At 43.4% G+C, this 16,435-nt stretch overlaps 1 protein-coding gene across 2 annotated transcripts in view; it reads right to left on the reverse strand.

Annotated features, from left to right (window-relative positions):
- Positions 1–16,435, reverse strand: part of PLPPR1 (phospholipid phosphatase related 1) — a 149,392-nt gene that overhangs the window by 29,673 nt on the left and 103,284 nt on the right. The window contains exon 3 of one of the 2 annotated variants that reach the window (XM_020791152.3): positions 5,960–6,148. The exons of the other annotated variant lie outside the window; for it this stretch is intronic. Coding sequence (XP_020646811.1) covers positions 5,960–6,148 — 189 coding nt within the window. The remainder of the gene's footprint in view (positions 1–5,959; positions 6,149–16,435) is intronic. 2 annotated transcript variants of the gene reach the window in all.

Consider the following 16,435-nt stretch of genomic DNA (forward strand, 5'->3'; position numbering starts at 1 on the left):
TTGGTCCCACTCGAATCCTGAGGCACAATTCCTTTTAGCTGCTTTAATTTCTCACACTCTGAGATTAGATGGCCCTTTCCCTGACAGAAATAACATTTTCTGGTGTATTTTGATTCTCTCTCATCTTGTTTTGGTTTTCCCTCCAAAATCTGAGGTCTTGGTTTCATTTCTGAGGCCTTCCCTGCACCATGGGCCCCTCCCCCTTGCTGGTTTTTCCCTGGTCCCTGAGAGTACTTGCTGTAGGTTTCTTTGGGTTTACCTACAGATTTCCCCTCACCCAAGGGCTTTCTTATTTGGGAAATAAAATCTGCGATCTCGGCTGCTTCTGCCACAGATTTCGGTTTCCTTTCCCTCACCTGGAATTTCAGTTCCCCATGCAGGACTGAATAGAACTGTTCCAGCGCTATCAAATCTTTAAGCTGCTGAAAGGTCTCTGTCCCCTCCTGAGATAGCCATTTCTCTAGCAGCCTCACCAATTGGGCCCCCACTTGGGTAAAAGTCTGCTCTGGTTTCTTTGTGAGGGACCTGAATCTTTGCCTCAGCTGTTCCGCATTTATCCCATGTCTTGCAAACACCAGTTTTTTAAACTCTGCAAAATCTTTCATCAGTTCCTCAGGCATCTCGGCATAGACTTCAGCCAGGCTACCACTGATTAAAGATCGCATGATGGTCATCTTCTCAGTTTCCCTCACTGAGAAGTCCACAAACGCTCTTTCCACTAAGGAAAAGAACACCTCAGGACAATCTCCCTTGTGGTACACAGGGAATTTCTTCAGGTCAGCTTTAGACAGTTGGCCTCCCTCAGAATCCCTATTGTTACTATTGTTCTGGTTCATCATTTCCAATTTTCTTAATTCAAACGCCATCCTTTCTTTTTCCAGAGCAATTTTCTCTCTCTCTAACCTTTCCTCCTTTTCCATTCTCTCTCTCTCTAATCTTTCCTCCACTTCAAATTGCCTCATCCTCAGTTCATGCTGTTGGGCTATGAGCAATTTTCTGAGTTCTGGGTTCTGTTCTCCCGTGCTGTCACCTTGCACTGAGCCAAATTCATCCTCAGAACCTTGGTCTACCTGGGGGTCTTTCACTTCACCCATTTCTGCCATCTGGCTTCGAGTCAAGGGCATAATCCCCCCTCAGAACAAGCTGCTTTAAAAAGTCAAGCCTCAAAATAAAACGACCACTTTTTTTTTCTCTTTTGCCTCAGAACCAGCTTTCCCTATAGATTGCTGCTGTCCTTCAGCACTACTTGCAACAGTAGCGAGTTAGAGTCTACCCCCCTCTGCTGGGCCTCTCAGCAGACAAACTAGCTCACTGCTATTTCACAGTTTTGCCTCAGCTTTTTCCCGCCAAAACAGGCTGCCTCAGAGCTCCCTAATCTAGCCCCCAATCTGAGGTTACACGTTCTTCTACTAGTGTACCCCCCCATGAGGCACACCTAGAAGATTACCTACGTGCTCTCAGATTGTCCCTGACTAGACCCCCCTTGCTCTGGGCACACTTGCCAAGGCTTTGCTGGACCACTGGACAACTGGACCAGTCGTATCCCACACGCTGGACACCAATCAATGTGACAAACCCAGACCTACTGGGATATGCCACAGTTTCACTAAGCTGCCACCAACCATTCCCTATAAGAAGTCACACAGACCAGGGATGGATTTTTAACTAACAAAGGAATAAGGTTTATTTAAATCACACACAGGGAAAATAAACTGATCAAATGAATAAGATACAGTAACGTGGCTTAGTCTCAATCATACATACACACAGTTTGGTTCACACAGAACACTTAACTTGAAGCACAGACCCTGAACCTATCAGTTCTGGCTAACCAACAGACACCTGAACCTATCAGGTTGGTACTGACACACAGTAGTACCCTGTCTGACACACAGACTCCCACACCAGCTTCTTCTTCCCAGCTGCTGCTTCGTCACATCCCAGCGTCTACACACAGGCTTCACCTATATATACAGTACAGCCCCTCCTCCTGATGTCCCGCCTTCCACTCCCCATAGGATGGAACTTTCCCTCCAAACCCATGACAGACAGGTAACATCAGTGCTGTATGTAACACAAGCCACATTGTTTTTGTGGGGCTTATGCCCATATTTGGTGTGGACAAGCAACACATGTCATAGGTTACATGTAGCCCTATGTTTTAGTGACCCTCCTTGCTGAATTTCAGTCATGTGGGATGGCAATATATATATTTATATAGAACAAGGCATGTTTTATATCAAAATTTGTTACTGTCAAGACAATAAATGTTCCCAGTAGCTTACTAGAAATGCTAGTCAACTTGAAAACAAGGTGTGTGCTCTTGGCACAGCATGTTTAAAGGCATATTGTGCTGGGCGGAGTGTGTGTGTTGCTGTTTTAATAACAGAGGTGTGTAAAAGATTTTTTTTTTTACCATTTTCAAGCTCATTAGCATCCCTAGAATCTTCTTGGAAACACCAATCATCTTGAAAACAAGGTGCACTTTTTACACACACTGGCCAGAATCCTGTTATTTATCTACTCTGATGTAAGCCAGACAGGGTAAATCACAGCAACATATGGTCACTAGGTAAGACATTAAGGCTTGTATTCCTTTTCTGTGTACCAAGTACATGACTTGGTACTGCTCAATGAAGAATACAAGCTCCCAGTCTGATTCATGCTGGCATATGTGAGTGATAGGATTTCAGCTACCTTGTGCTGGATTCAGAAGAGTCAGTGTGCCTCCCCTCCTTCCAGTGAAAATTGCCTATCCCAGGTATTTGAGACTTGCAGCCTCATCTAGATAATCCACACACATGCTGCTCTCCCGAGCTCCTGGAAGGACAGAGAGTCAACCTGATAAAATTAGACTTCTCCCTCTAGATGCCTGCTGGCTAGGATGATGGGAGATGTGGTCCAGCACATATGAAAGCTGTGATAAATCAATACCCTGGCTATTCAGTTATGCTGGGGAGGCCAAGAATTGCAGTGCTGCAACAGGCTAAAGGCAGACTGCAATCACAACAAATCCTCTTAGGCCAACAGAGCCATTAGTCTTTGATTTGGGTATCAAAATGCAAACAGCCTGTCGGGCAAAGCCTGCAGAATTGTCGTGATCATGGTTTATGGGTTAATCTGGAGGGAGAGAGTGTCTGTTGACCCGCTTCCCCATAATACAAGTCTTGACTGCCATGGGCAATCTGCCTCAGAATTTATGGGGTGGGGGTGGGGCGCCAGTCTTCTCATCAAAATGGCAGAAATAGTCCGACATCTGTGAGCACGATCACTTCTCAACCATCCTGCTTTTAATGCACTTTCCTTCCTTCTGACACTGATTAGCAAGGATAGTGAAAATGCAGCAAATGAAGCCTCGTGTAACCTTCCCATACACAGCTTCTTCTGTGTAGTCTGGAAAGACTGACGTCAAAGTGAACTGAGACTCTGGGGTTGGGTGTAATGGTGGTGGAGGAGGAGGGGTCAGCAGAAGTCAGTCCCTGGGTCAAACCCAGCCCTCTGAGTGGTGCTATATACCTTCCACCAATCTGCTAACTCTGCTGGGATGGAGTCATGGAAGTACAATGAGATCATGGGATCAGGTAGAAACAGCTTTGATTAAGGAAATCCACATTTTGGAAAAAAATCTAACTTTTAAATTCATCAAGACCATGCACACCCATTGGCCTGGAGCCATACAATAAAGAGTGATAACTGGAGTAGTACAGAACATGTACTAAATCTAAATGGAACTGGGTGTAAAATGTTCCTCCTTAGTGTTCCGGCTAGACAGCCATGTCTAGACAGCAGTGGTTCCCCTGACAGCCCAGGTGTTCTTGGACTAAAACTCCCAGAAACCTTGGCCACTAGCTGTGCTGGCTGGGGTTTCTGGGAGCTGCAGTCCAAGATCACCTGAGTTATTCACGGTTGGGAACCACTGTTCTAGGATATTTCATTCTATTTCCTCCTGCAGTCTCCTACCTCTCAATTACATATCTAGTATTCTGCAGCCTCGGCAAGTTGCTTGTCCTCATGGTGCTATTCTTGGGCCTGCTGCGTTGCCACAGGCAAGACACTACCTCTCGTCTGTAGTGCCATAAGCTCATTAAATGAAATGCAAGATGTAAATATGAAATCCCTGAACCACAACACACAAGTTGACAGACTACATGCCAGCCAAACAGAGGTCCCACGTGCTGCCCGAGCAACATCTTCATTTGTAACTGTAGGAGGGTGTAATGAAGTTGGGCAAAGGTGGTTCATTTGAATCCTTTCTCCATGCATTGCATTTATGTATGTACTGGGTAACAGGGACACTTCTCCCAAACAGGAGGCATGATTCTCCTCCCCTTTACACTTGATAAATACAGGCTCCGGTGAATAATCCCCACCACATAATACTACCATTCACAAATCGTTTCATTCCAAAACCTTATCTTCCACAGATATTTGAGGTGCATTTAAGCCTTTAAATAAGATTTTTTTTCTTTTCACCTTTCACCCTCCTCCAAAGCACATTCAACAGTCATGCTTATTAACAATTTTAATGCTTAACTCAGCCATCTGAATTGCCTTGCAAGGTTTTCCTCTTCATATAGGCTTTCCATTGTTTCACAGCATTAACACTTGTTCATTAACCATTAGTAAAATAACTAATATATAACATCAGTTAAAATAGCATGTCGTATTAGTCATATTATCACAGACAGAGAGAAAGAGAAAGAGGCTGAAAATCCATTTAAAAACTTTTTCCTAGGCTGGGAGATATAAGAAATCAGAGTGATATCACAAGTCTTAGCCAATTAGCCCTTATCCAAAACAGAGATTGGCTGCCATTTTGCAGAACCAGTTCCCTGTAACGCTGGGCCAGTACTTGGTACAGCTATATGGTTCCATACCATGTGACTGGTCAAGATACCAGCCTGTAGGCACCGTAAACCCAGATGGATAGAGGATGGACTATGTGGTATCATTTATCACCCAACATTTGTAAAAAAATATTTCCTCCATTAATTCTACTACAAAATTCTACTACACAAAGAAGCTCAAATAAGTTAAAAAGTCTGAAGAGACACAGCAGTAATCAAGTTTCCTACCTGATCCTAACTTTGCTGAATAAAATTCTGAGTATAATGGAAAGCCATGCAGAAAGATTCAAATGTGGATGATACTCAGTGTAATGATGGGAAGGGGGCTAAAAAGTCCACTGAGAAACAGATGAACTAAATAATTTGCCTGTGACATCTCAATTTAAACAGAATTGTTTTTCCCAGTCAATCTGGTGACTGATTCTGTTTGTTTTAGAGCACAAAAGAGCCAATGTTCGCAATGAAAAGAGTGTAATAAGAGCACTTTCAGTACTTTGTTCCTTCCCAAAAGCTTTCCTGGTTTTGCAAACACTTTTAAATGGGGTTTTGCGTGAGAATTCTGCTGAGAAGAACGAGTAAAATTGAAATGTGATTTCCAAAAGTCTTCCATCACCTCATAAGCACCATTCGGTCACTGGAGAGTCTTATTAAAATGGCCAGTTGTGCATCTAGCACATCATTTACACCCTCATATATTGTGCAGACTTGCCCTTCAGTTTCATCAAAATCTGACAATCTGAGAGTGATTTCAGCGCCAGTCTCCTATCCTGTGGCATGGTGCTTGGACTGTAAATTCACAACCATTTGTCAAAGGAGATCTTCACACTTATTGCATCGTGTTGGGCAAGACAGCCCAGGGAGCATTGTTCTCTTGTGGGATCATCTGCACATAATAAATCGGGCAATTAATGACCAGTGTGGATTTTAAAAAATTTGCCAACTTCAGATTTTTTCCTAAGCAAATCCTCATCAATTAGGAAACAGAAAGAGGGAAAAGAGGAGCAAGATCTCATATCTTTTTTTTCTCTTTCTAGCAAATCAGCATTGATGAATTAATAAGTAGAGTCCTTTTTTTGTAATGAAAACTACCATTGTTTTATTTTCCTACTTACAATTGCTGTTGGGGTTGCAGACAACACACAGTAGAGGATGAGAGGGGAAATGAAGCTTTCGTCCTCTGTTCCTGGATAAGGTTTCATCAGATCTCCATCCTGGCAAAAGAACCCTTGGATATGCACCTGGAAAGTGTCTGTGCACTCAAAGTAGTAGGCGAGCAGAACGGTCCCGGCCATAATGACGAGCTGGAAATACAGCATGGTCAAAGAGAGACATGAGCAGCTGTTTAGCAGTGGTGCCTCCCAGCTCCTCGGCGGCAGCCACCCTCCATCACCACCACCACCGCCACCATCCCGACAGCAATGCCAACATGAGCAAACAAATGCTTTGAGACCAGTGTCTCTCCTCTGAAACATCTGTTACATAAAGCTCCGGGTTACTCCCCCCCCCCCACAACCCGCATGTGAAAGTCTCTGATTCAATTGGGACCACAGCACGCCCGGCAAAAGGACGGGGAGCTTCAGCGCCTACTTTGTCCAAAGGCATGCAGTTGTCACCGGCAGCATGGATCAATGCAAATGGAATGGGACAGCCGGCAGCAGGGCAGACTCCGCTGGGTTGAAAAAGCCACCCGGGAGTCTCTCTTTCCCTCTCCCCTCCTCTCTCTCTTTCACACACACTTACACACAGCACACACACACATGCACACCTCAAGTGAAAGAACAATAGATGGATGAAATCTGGGCAACATCTTTCCCGGCGTAGGCACAAAGATGGAGCCCAGAAAGATGTTTCACAAGTAGAGTGGATGAAACTGTGCCAACACAGATGTAGGTTCTTGGGGGGGGGGGGATTGTATTTGAAAGTTGCCCAGAAATTTGCAAATTTCAGACTCTGTTCTTATTATTTGCGGAAAAAATTCCCATGCCCTAAATAAGAGTCTGATATAAAACACCGTGTTTATTTGGCTTAGATATATTTACTAAATAAAACTGTCTGTTATCCCAACAGAAGTATTAAAAATGAAATATTTGATTAAGGGGGAGGGAAACCCACACCCTTAATGTAATATACTCAAGGAAATTCAAAGCACTACTTGGAAATTATTTCTACAGAATGCTTTAAACTTTTAATACATGCATTTCATTTCAAATATTTATCTAAATTTAAAGGGAACACTGAAAACTATGGACACCTCAATTTTAGCACACTTGCAAACGTGATTGGCTGCTGTTGTCAAGCTGTCTACTTCCAACAGAAGATAACAGTTTCCCACTAAAGACTTTGGGGCAGCTCCTCTTTCACTGTTATTATAGAATCATTTGCACAGGAGGACTGTACAAGCTTCAACACGTTTCACCTGTGTTTCTTCTGTTTAAATATACAGAACAATCAGAGATCCTTCTCTTGGCTTTAAAGCTCTAAAACAACTCAACTTGTAATGTTTTGGGGCTTTTTGGAAGGCAAGTATGGGGGAGATGCAAAGGCAATATATATAATCCCCCCGCGCATAAATATAAATAAATAAATAAATACGCACACACATACACACACACATATATACATATAAACATTTAAAGTGCCCTAACCTGTAAAGCTCCCTAAGAGTACAGCTAGACTAGCAGCAGGGAGCAGGCTAGTATGGGCTGCTTGTGAACAGTTGGACTTGATCTAATCAAACCAGAATGTTCACATGAAATTGGCTCCTGCCAATATTGTGACGTGGCTTAATAAGTGATTAATTGGCAGAGGGCAGGGGAAGTGATTTTTTAAAAAAGAAAATTGTGTACGAAGTATTGCTGATATGCTGCATCAGTTATAACTCTTTTTTAAAAAACAACAAAAATTCTCTACCTTCTCTTAAAGGCCCAGTCGAGAAACTGCCTGCAGCTGAAGCTGAACATTCGACTGTGGGTGGTTTCTCAACTGCCCTTTAACAGAAGGCAAAGAAAAAATGTTTATTTTCTTTTAAAATAACTGATATAGTGCATCAGCAACAGTTGACATACAGTCAAAAAAAATTTCACTTCTGCCCTCTGCCACACAGCGGGAGTCATTAATTTGTCAGTATCCAGAAGTGGCTTGATTATTAAATCACTTTGCAATATTGGCAAATTGAAAGAGGATGGCTTGCTTTGGATTGGTTTCAGGAACCACAGGATCAGGTGCAACTGATCCAAACCAGAGCAATCCATCCTGCACCAGAAAAGTAGAAGCCCCTTGACAAGGGTCAGAAAGGTGTGAATAGGAATGTGTTTGCAGAATGTTGAAATTGCTGGCTTAAAACCTCCAACTATGCAGTGGAGAAAAAAAAATCCAGACAGGAACCTACAGAACAATTATATAATTACAAATAAAATATGCCAGCCCTTAGTTAGGTAGTTTACCTCAACTGACAAGAGACTCTGGTGTTAATTCAGTCAGAGACTCTGGTGTTAAGAAAGAATTTTAAAAATTATCTTTTACTCACAAATCTTCATATATGTCAGAATAACAAACAAAGTCTTGATATTTGGGCAGGTTCATAACAAGACAGACAGTGCCTTAGATAGTCAGGTCTCAAGCCTGAATGGCTTTAAAGGTTAAAATCAACAACTTGAATTGGGACCAGTAAGCAATTGGCATCTAGTGCAGCTGTATTAATATCAATCATATGATCACAATACCGTGCATTAGTTAGCAACATAGCTGCTGTATGTTGCACCAGCTGAAGATCTCAGACCAATTTCAAGTCTAGCCTTGTGCAGAGCACAATGCAGTATTCAAGATGTGATGTAATTACGGCACGGATGACTATTGCTAAGTCAGGTTGACTCAGGAAAGGTAGCTGCGCAAAGGTACCACCTGAGAGTCCATCCGGTGAGAGCGGAGAGTCAAGGAGCAGTCCCAGACTATAAACCTGAGCTGTCATGACGGGCACAACCCTTTCTAGAAGACGTTGAGCCCCGATTCCCGAAACTGACTTTCTACTGATCACTTTTTCAAAGTGATCTCTGTCATGTTGTATTGAATCAGACATACTATATTTTAGTTCTGTCAGGTGAGGACTGTACACTGTTCAAGCAGCTCCCCACATTAAATGAAAGTGGTAAAGAGTCGTTCACAATGAAGACTGTGGCATATTTAGAAGAACGCAATGACGGGCTCATACAAATAGTCTGAACTGGAACTCAAGAAAGAACTACACTGGCCTCTTGTGGAGACAAAGGAGAACAATCTTGTTCAAATTAAAGCTGGGGAATTCCAACCCTAATGTAACACTATTATAATGATAAAGACCTCATCCCCATTTAAAAAACAACAACACTTTATTCACTGTTCATTAAGTCCCACCATTTTTCAAACTCAATCCCGAATATGTAATATGTTGGATGAGACTGTTTGGCCAAAGGCTTCCAGGTTACATCTGGAAAGGGAGCGGAAAGAGATGTGTTAGTCATGCACGTCCTCCCCTCCACTGGCCCTCTCAATGTTTTGGTTTATCAGTTAGAAGAAACCCTAAGCCACTGATTCTTAACCTTGGGTTACTCAGGTGTTTTTGGACTGCAACTCCCAGAAGCCTTCACCACCAGCTGTGCTGACTGGGGTTTCTGGGAGTTGTAGTTCAAAAAACATCTGAGTAACAAAGGTTAAGAATCACTGCCCTAAGCCACAGGAGGGGACAATATCTTAGTTGGGTCTCATAATAAAAGTATTACAAAGTGGAGAAAAGATTCTGAATTCTCCAGAATACACAGAATACACATATGAGATACATTATAGTCATCAGCTGAAAGCCCCTTGCTAGTAGCCTTGCAAACAAATTCAATTCCGCTTTGCCCCATTGAGGTGAACAATATGTGCCTCTCTGTATGTTTTTGAGATTCTGGTCTAAAAGATGGGTACAAAGCCAAAAATGAATCAGAAAATTGGTCAAAATTGCTAATTAATTGATTTATGTCATCAAATGCAATTAACCCAATATGAATGGACAATTTTTTTAGCAATTTCCAAGTCATTGATTTGTCTCAAAAGTATTTGTTAAAAATTAACATTTTTAGAGGCACCCTAGACTGCTAGAGACACCTCCTTTCCACTGGTCCACCATCTCCCTACTTTTGCTGTTGCCGCCTCCTCCTCCTCTGCCATATGGAAAGGCAGCCTGGCTGGCTCCCGCAGGCCGATTGTCTCTGCACATGTTCAGAGGCAGCTGGACAGGATCTGGCCTGGCGGCCTCTAATTTTTAAAAAACTTTTTAAGACAGCTGAGCCCATCTCTAAGCCAAGGCAGCTGGGCTTTTTTTTTTTTTTTTAAAGATAGCCATTGGTCTCTCCTTCTTCCTCTCTTTATATACAGTTGTGCCCCACTGGACGATTACCCCGTGTAACAATGAATCCGCTTAACGATGTTTTTGCGATCGCTTTTGCGATCGCAAAACGATGGTTTAAATGTTTTTTTTTTTCACTGTGCGATGATCGGTTCCCTGCTTCGGGAACCGATTTTCACTTTACGACGATCAGCAAACAGCTGATTGTCGGGTTTCAAAACGGCCACCGTCTGAAGAAAATGCCCCCCCTGCCGCTGTTTTTAGGCCTGATTTTTCACACTACAGGCACTGAAAATGGCCGCCCCTATGGAGGATCTTCACTGGACGAGCAGGTATTCAGCCCATTGGAATGCACTAAACAGTTTTCAATGCGTTTCAATAGGTTTTTTTTTATTTCGTTTGACAACGTTTTCGCTCTATGGCGATTTCGCTGGAACGAATTAACGTCGTCAAGCGAGGCACCACTGTATATGAATGGCAGCCAGGCTAGCTCCTGGTGAGCTGCCTCTGCACATGTGCTCACCCCTCAGTGGAGAGGCAGGCACATGTGCAGAGGCTGCCTGGCTGCCTTTCAAGATGGTGGCAGCAGCAGAGGAAATTGCAGCAGCAAAAGGTAGGGAGACAATGTGGGCAGTGGGAAGGGGGCATGGGGCGCTGAGTGTCTCTAGGTGCTGGGGGGGGCTTTTATAGGGCCAACAAACCGATCTGTGATTTATCAATAAAAAAGACATACATTTGCAGTTCGTGGTTTATTGACTTCAACAAACCACAGACCAAGACAAACTGCCATTTTGCTGGTTCATGCCCATCTCTACTCTGGCCCTCACCATCTCTGCCTCTAAACTTGTTTACAACTTCTCTTTAAGGAGCATTGTGTTCCCAGTAGCAAAATTACTGCATCTTACATATACCGGTACATGATATGTATGGCATGTGTTTGTCCTTTTTTCAAGACAAACCACATCTCCTGGAGATTTCTGGGAGAAATTTTGTCTGTAACAAGATCTGTATGCCCCACATATATCTTCTATACATGTTAAAAGGCAGCATTTTTGCTGCCACAATTGGGGACAGTGAATTTGGTAGTAGGGTATGTGTGGTGCCCCAGAGTAGGAGAGGGGGTCCAATCCAGTCCTCTGAATCCTTGGAAGAGCTCCTACTTAGTTATACTTCAATTCAGATCTTGTAGCATCCCCTGTGCCCCAAGGTATTACAAACTGCAGATTTCAAGTCTTTTACAATTATGATCAGCCTCTCTGTAGCTCTGCTGAACATTCAACCTGAAAAAAAGAGTTCAAGTTAACTCCAAAGCTTGTTCATTATTTTGTGGAATTTTATTTGGCTCTAATTAAAGATATTACCTAACTGTGATTTTTTGAGACCATTCTTGAAAATGTATCCTTAAAGTTGCTGTGCTTTTGGAAACAGCCGAGTGCATTTTTTTCTCATTTTAATTAGCATTTAAATGCAGAGTATCAGTTCGCCCTTGAAACACCATCCATCCATTTGTTGTTGTTGTTTAGTTGTTAAGTCCTGTCTGACTCTTCGTGACCCATGGACCAGAGTATGCCAGGCCCTCCTGTCTTCCACTGCCTCCCGGAGTTGGGTCAAATTCATGTTGGTCGCTTTGATGACACTGTCCAACCATCTCATCCTCTGATGTCCCCTTTTCCTCTTGCCTTCATACTTTCCCAACATCAGGGTCCTTTCCAGAGAGTCTTCTCTTTTCATGAGATGGCCAAGGTATACTGGAGCCTCAGCTTCAAGATCTGTCCTTCCAGTGAGCACTCAGGCTTGATTTCCTTCAAAATGGATAGGTTTGATCTCCTTGCAGTCCAGGGGACTCTCAAGAGCCTCCTCCAGCACCACAATTCAAAAGCATCAATTCTTCAGCAGTCAGCCTTCTTTATGGTCCAGCTCTCACTTCCATACATCGCTACTGGAAAATCCATAGCTTTGACTATGCAGACTTTTGTCGGCAAGATGATGTCTCTGCTTTTTAAGATGCTGTCTAGGTTTGTCATCGCTTTCCTCCCAAGAAGCAGGCGTATTTTAATTTTGTGGCTGCTGTCACCATCTGCAGTGATCATGGAGCCCAAGAAAGTCAATCCTACATTCTTAAAATGCACAATCTATGTAAAGTACAAACTCTCCCATCAACATTTTCTTTACAAGCTTCTGTTCCTTTAGCTTTCTGTGTGTCATAATTATTCCCAATGTACAAGAGGGGAAAAAGGCTGAGACATGGTGCCCTAGATAGGACTCTAGATAGCTAGAGAGACCGTGATAGAGTTGCCTGTAGGGTAGAGAGGCAATAGGGGAGGGAGCCAGGTAGGGGCTTATGGTACAGCAAAGGGCATCTTTTTTTGGCACTAAGACGCATGTTGGTATCCAGCTGCTGATCAAAGGCTTCATGTGTGCATGCACACAAGCGCTCTTTCTATCCTTCTCCTCCCTTATCCCAATCCAGATGGCTTTGAGAAGAGGGCAGCTTCAGCCTCCTCCTCCTCCTATCAGCTATACTGAAGAGGAGGTGGAGATGGGAGGCTTTAACTTCCACCACCACCCCGACAGCGCCGATCCAATTGACTGAGATAATGGGAAGGTGAAAGGCTCCCCCAATTCCAGTGGTGATGACCATCCTTCTTGCACCAAAATTGCAGGCAAAATACAAGGTGCGGAGGGACAGATCTCCACACACACCTTTAGCTCCCAGCACTCTCAATGAGCTCAATGTAACTGAGACCCATTCTTTATGCACCTCCTTTCCCAACTCCCAGCAAATCTTCCACAGTCGATGGGCAGGCTGTCAGGGTCACAACCACACCAGGAAAGAAGGTGTTCAAATAAGGGAAGATTACTCTCTTTGTGCATCATCCACTTCCCAAGAGAAATTTCAGAAGGCTATCAGAGAATAAGACCATTGGGAAACATACAACAGCAAGGAGAGTGAACATTTTTTTGGCCTTTCTTTTCAGGGCAAACAGTATTCTAGTGCCAGCCTACAAAACAAGATTAGGAGAAGTTACCTCATGTCTTGAAATTCTGGCCCCATTTTCGTCTGGGTGAGTGAGAATCAGGATTATCATGTCACAACCCAGACGACTGCCCTTGCATACTTATATCCATTGCTAAATCAGGGGATTAAACAGTTTGCCTGCTGCTGTTTTCCCCTTGACTCTGAGGGAAATGGCTTTACCATTATAAATGGGCTGCCTTAAGAACTAGAGAACATTTGATTATCCTCCACTGAGGTTTTGCAGCTAAACAAACTGCAAATTAGCTTGCTTTTATTGTTGATTTGCCATTGGGACATTAACAGCAGGTTCTCCCCTCCCTCCATGTTGACCGTATGAACATGGAAGATTTGAAAAATGCTTTTCTAGAGTTAATTACCTTCTAACTGTGAAGCTGCTGCCTCATCTTTTTCAGCCCTCTTGCACACACACACACACCCATCAAACTCGCTGAACCAGTCACCTGAGGTAGCAGAGCAAGGGAGCGCAAGGACAGTCTCCCAGCCATTCCTCGCAATCTATCCTTCCCCTTCCCCTGGGCCTTGAAACTAAAACTCAACTGCTGATCCATTCTGCTTCTGCATGTCATGGGAGGTCATCTTTTCAATTGCCTCTGGTAGCAAAATCTCTTGGTCTGACCCTGAACATGCCTGAAGTGCAGAAGGCAAAGAACAGTGTACACAGGTGTTGAAGGTGCGAGGGAAGACGAACGAGTAAAGACAGATCTGACCAACGCTAAACTATACCATGTTAGCAACAACTTGACATTATAAGTAGAAACATGTTACTGTTCTACACATGCGATTTAGAGAGATCTTGGTGCCTGTACAATCACACCTGCAACTGAAGTCCATGTTTACTGTTCAATGAACAGCCACAAAACAAAGCACATTAATTGGCAAAGTACAGGAGGTGTGGAAATCTCCTGCAGTGACAATCACATCTTGTCAGCATCCGAGGAATCAGCTGCAGCCTGTGTGCCTATCTGTATCACAGGCTGCAATCTGTAATGCCTTGTTTAATCCCGAATGGCAAGCAGTACACATACAATAGGGTGAGGCTCTGGGACAGAACCTCTAACTGGAACAGGAATTAAGCAACTTCTATCTGAACAAAATGGATCTGCTGAGCATGGCAGGATGGGGGAAATTTTCTGAAGACCCTGGTTGGCAAACAATTGTGGTGGGTTTTGGCAGTCACATATTATCAAAGTAATTCTATTCCATCTTTCTTATTTACAATCCTACTTCTGCAAAACAGACTGCAGGGAGCTTATCAGCAGGGGGCATCCACGTCCTCTGCAAACCAAGACACTATCAGAGAAACAGTCTGCAATGATCAACAACCAGTAGGAGCCACAAACTATTTTTCTCCCCCTTCCCAACCTCATAAAATCTACATGAGTCTGTCACAGTTGAACTGCTTTAAAACGAAAATCAGAGACGGGGACGTGTCTCAATCGCTCTAGGTTAAAACCATAGCAGCATGGGGCTTATCTCTTCTCAGATTATTATGTTAGCATCAAGGATACCACAGAACAAATACGCCCCACGTGACAGCCACGTTCCCCAGACAAACCTAAACAAAAACACTGAGTATTGCTGAAGTTGTACAGGAGGCCATTTTCTGCCAAAGAGCCCTGCCCAGCAAATGCAATTTCCCAGGGATCCCCAGGGAGAAATAAAAGAGATCTTGATTAGTTTAGGTTTTCATGCTCCAATTGTCCACATGTTTTCAAGGACAATTCCTGGCTGATGTGTCTTGTTGGCGGTACTATTTCTATCTTGATTCTATCATGCTGGTGCTCCTACGGGGGAAGAATCTACCAACAAGCGCTGTCAGGTGAAAGTCGAATCATTATTGGGCGCCAGAACGAGCCCCCATTGGTTGGTTAAAATCAACTATCTATCCAGTAACAAACACACACAGAGGTAGCAGTTTAAAATGGAATATTCAGAACATCTACATCAAATAAACACCCACTCTTGGGCTGCCAGATGAAAATTATGGAAAGAGGTTTTTTTCCCAAGGAACTTTCTGGCCTCTTAATCTAGAAAGAACAGCAGAGAATGCCGGGACTATAATGCAGGGGAGGAAAAAAAACACACACAACTTGCCTCTTAAAATGGATGGAATCTCAGGTAAGCCTAATCTCCAGTCACACCGAAAATGGAGGATATTCAGAAATCACTTAATAGGTGTTGGGCTGGAGTTGGAAGAACCAAACTGAACCTTAAAAAAATCAGGACTGCACACCAGCACAATCCTTTGTGAGTGAGGAGAAGAGCACGCAACGTCACATCCATGTCAGTGTACCACATGCCCCTCAAGATGTACCATGGAAGAACTAACGTTAGCTGCCCCAAGATGATCTTGATGTTACCCATTATTGGGTGAAAATGATCTAATACTGTACGAGTATATTTATCAATTGTACTAAGGTGCTTCTGACACAGATAAAGATCTAGTCTTGTTTACTTTCACTTTTTTTCTTTTCTTTTCGGCCAGGGGGTAGCCACCTAGACTCTGAAGATGCCATCCCTATCCTGAAAAAAAATTAATGACTGTGTATTTGAAGACTAGGAACATTGGCCTTGTGTAGAAAGCATTATGATCAAGGTAGGAAACATCCATTGTCCTCCACAGCAGAAATGCAGCAGGATAGGCTTACAGGATTTTGAAACAGCACAAGATGTCCCATCTCCTTTAAGAATCCATAGCTACTAAACTGTACCACTTGCAGAGAGCAGGGCAGGGGTGAGCACCTTCCTGGGGGTGAAGAACTTCATTGCACACCATTCCCAACGCATTGGCAGTTTCCCCATGCCATCCAATCTGCGACCTCTGCCCACTTCAGAGGTAACAAGACCATGCCCGCTTGGAAAAAAGAAGGGGAGTTTGCATCTTGGTTAAAACCAGAGTGTTCTAGCTGCCATTCTGCCAACATCTTGCAGCCCAGTGGCAAATTCAAGATGGCAGAGACAGCTAAAGTCCAGGAAGGGAAGCATTTTTGGTCACAGCAAAATGGGACAACGAAAGCTGAGCTATTCTAGTTAGGTACTACACACTGGGGGAAACCCTATTTTTATTCTCTAAACCTTCCTGCAACCTTTTGGCCCTTTATATTTACTTCACAGTTCAGTAATTCAGGTGTATAATAATATAATGCTGGTTTTTAGTGAACCATGACAGGTTTCTATTTAGTTTGC

This window comes from Pogona vitticeps, chromosome 2, assembly GCF_051106095.1.
Source record: "Pogona vitticeps strain Pit_001003342236 chromosome 2, PviZW2.1, whole genome shotgun sequence".
NCBI lineage: Eukaryota > Metazoa > Chordata > Lepidosauria > Squamata > Agamidae > Pogona > Pogona vitticeps.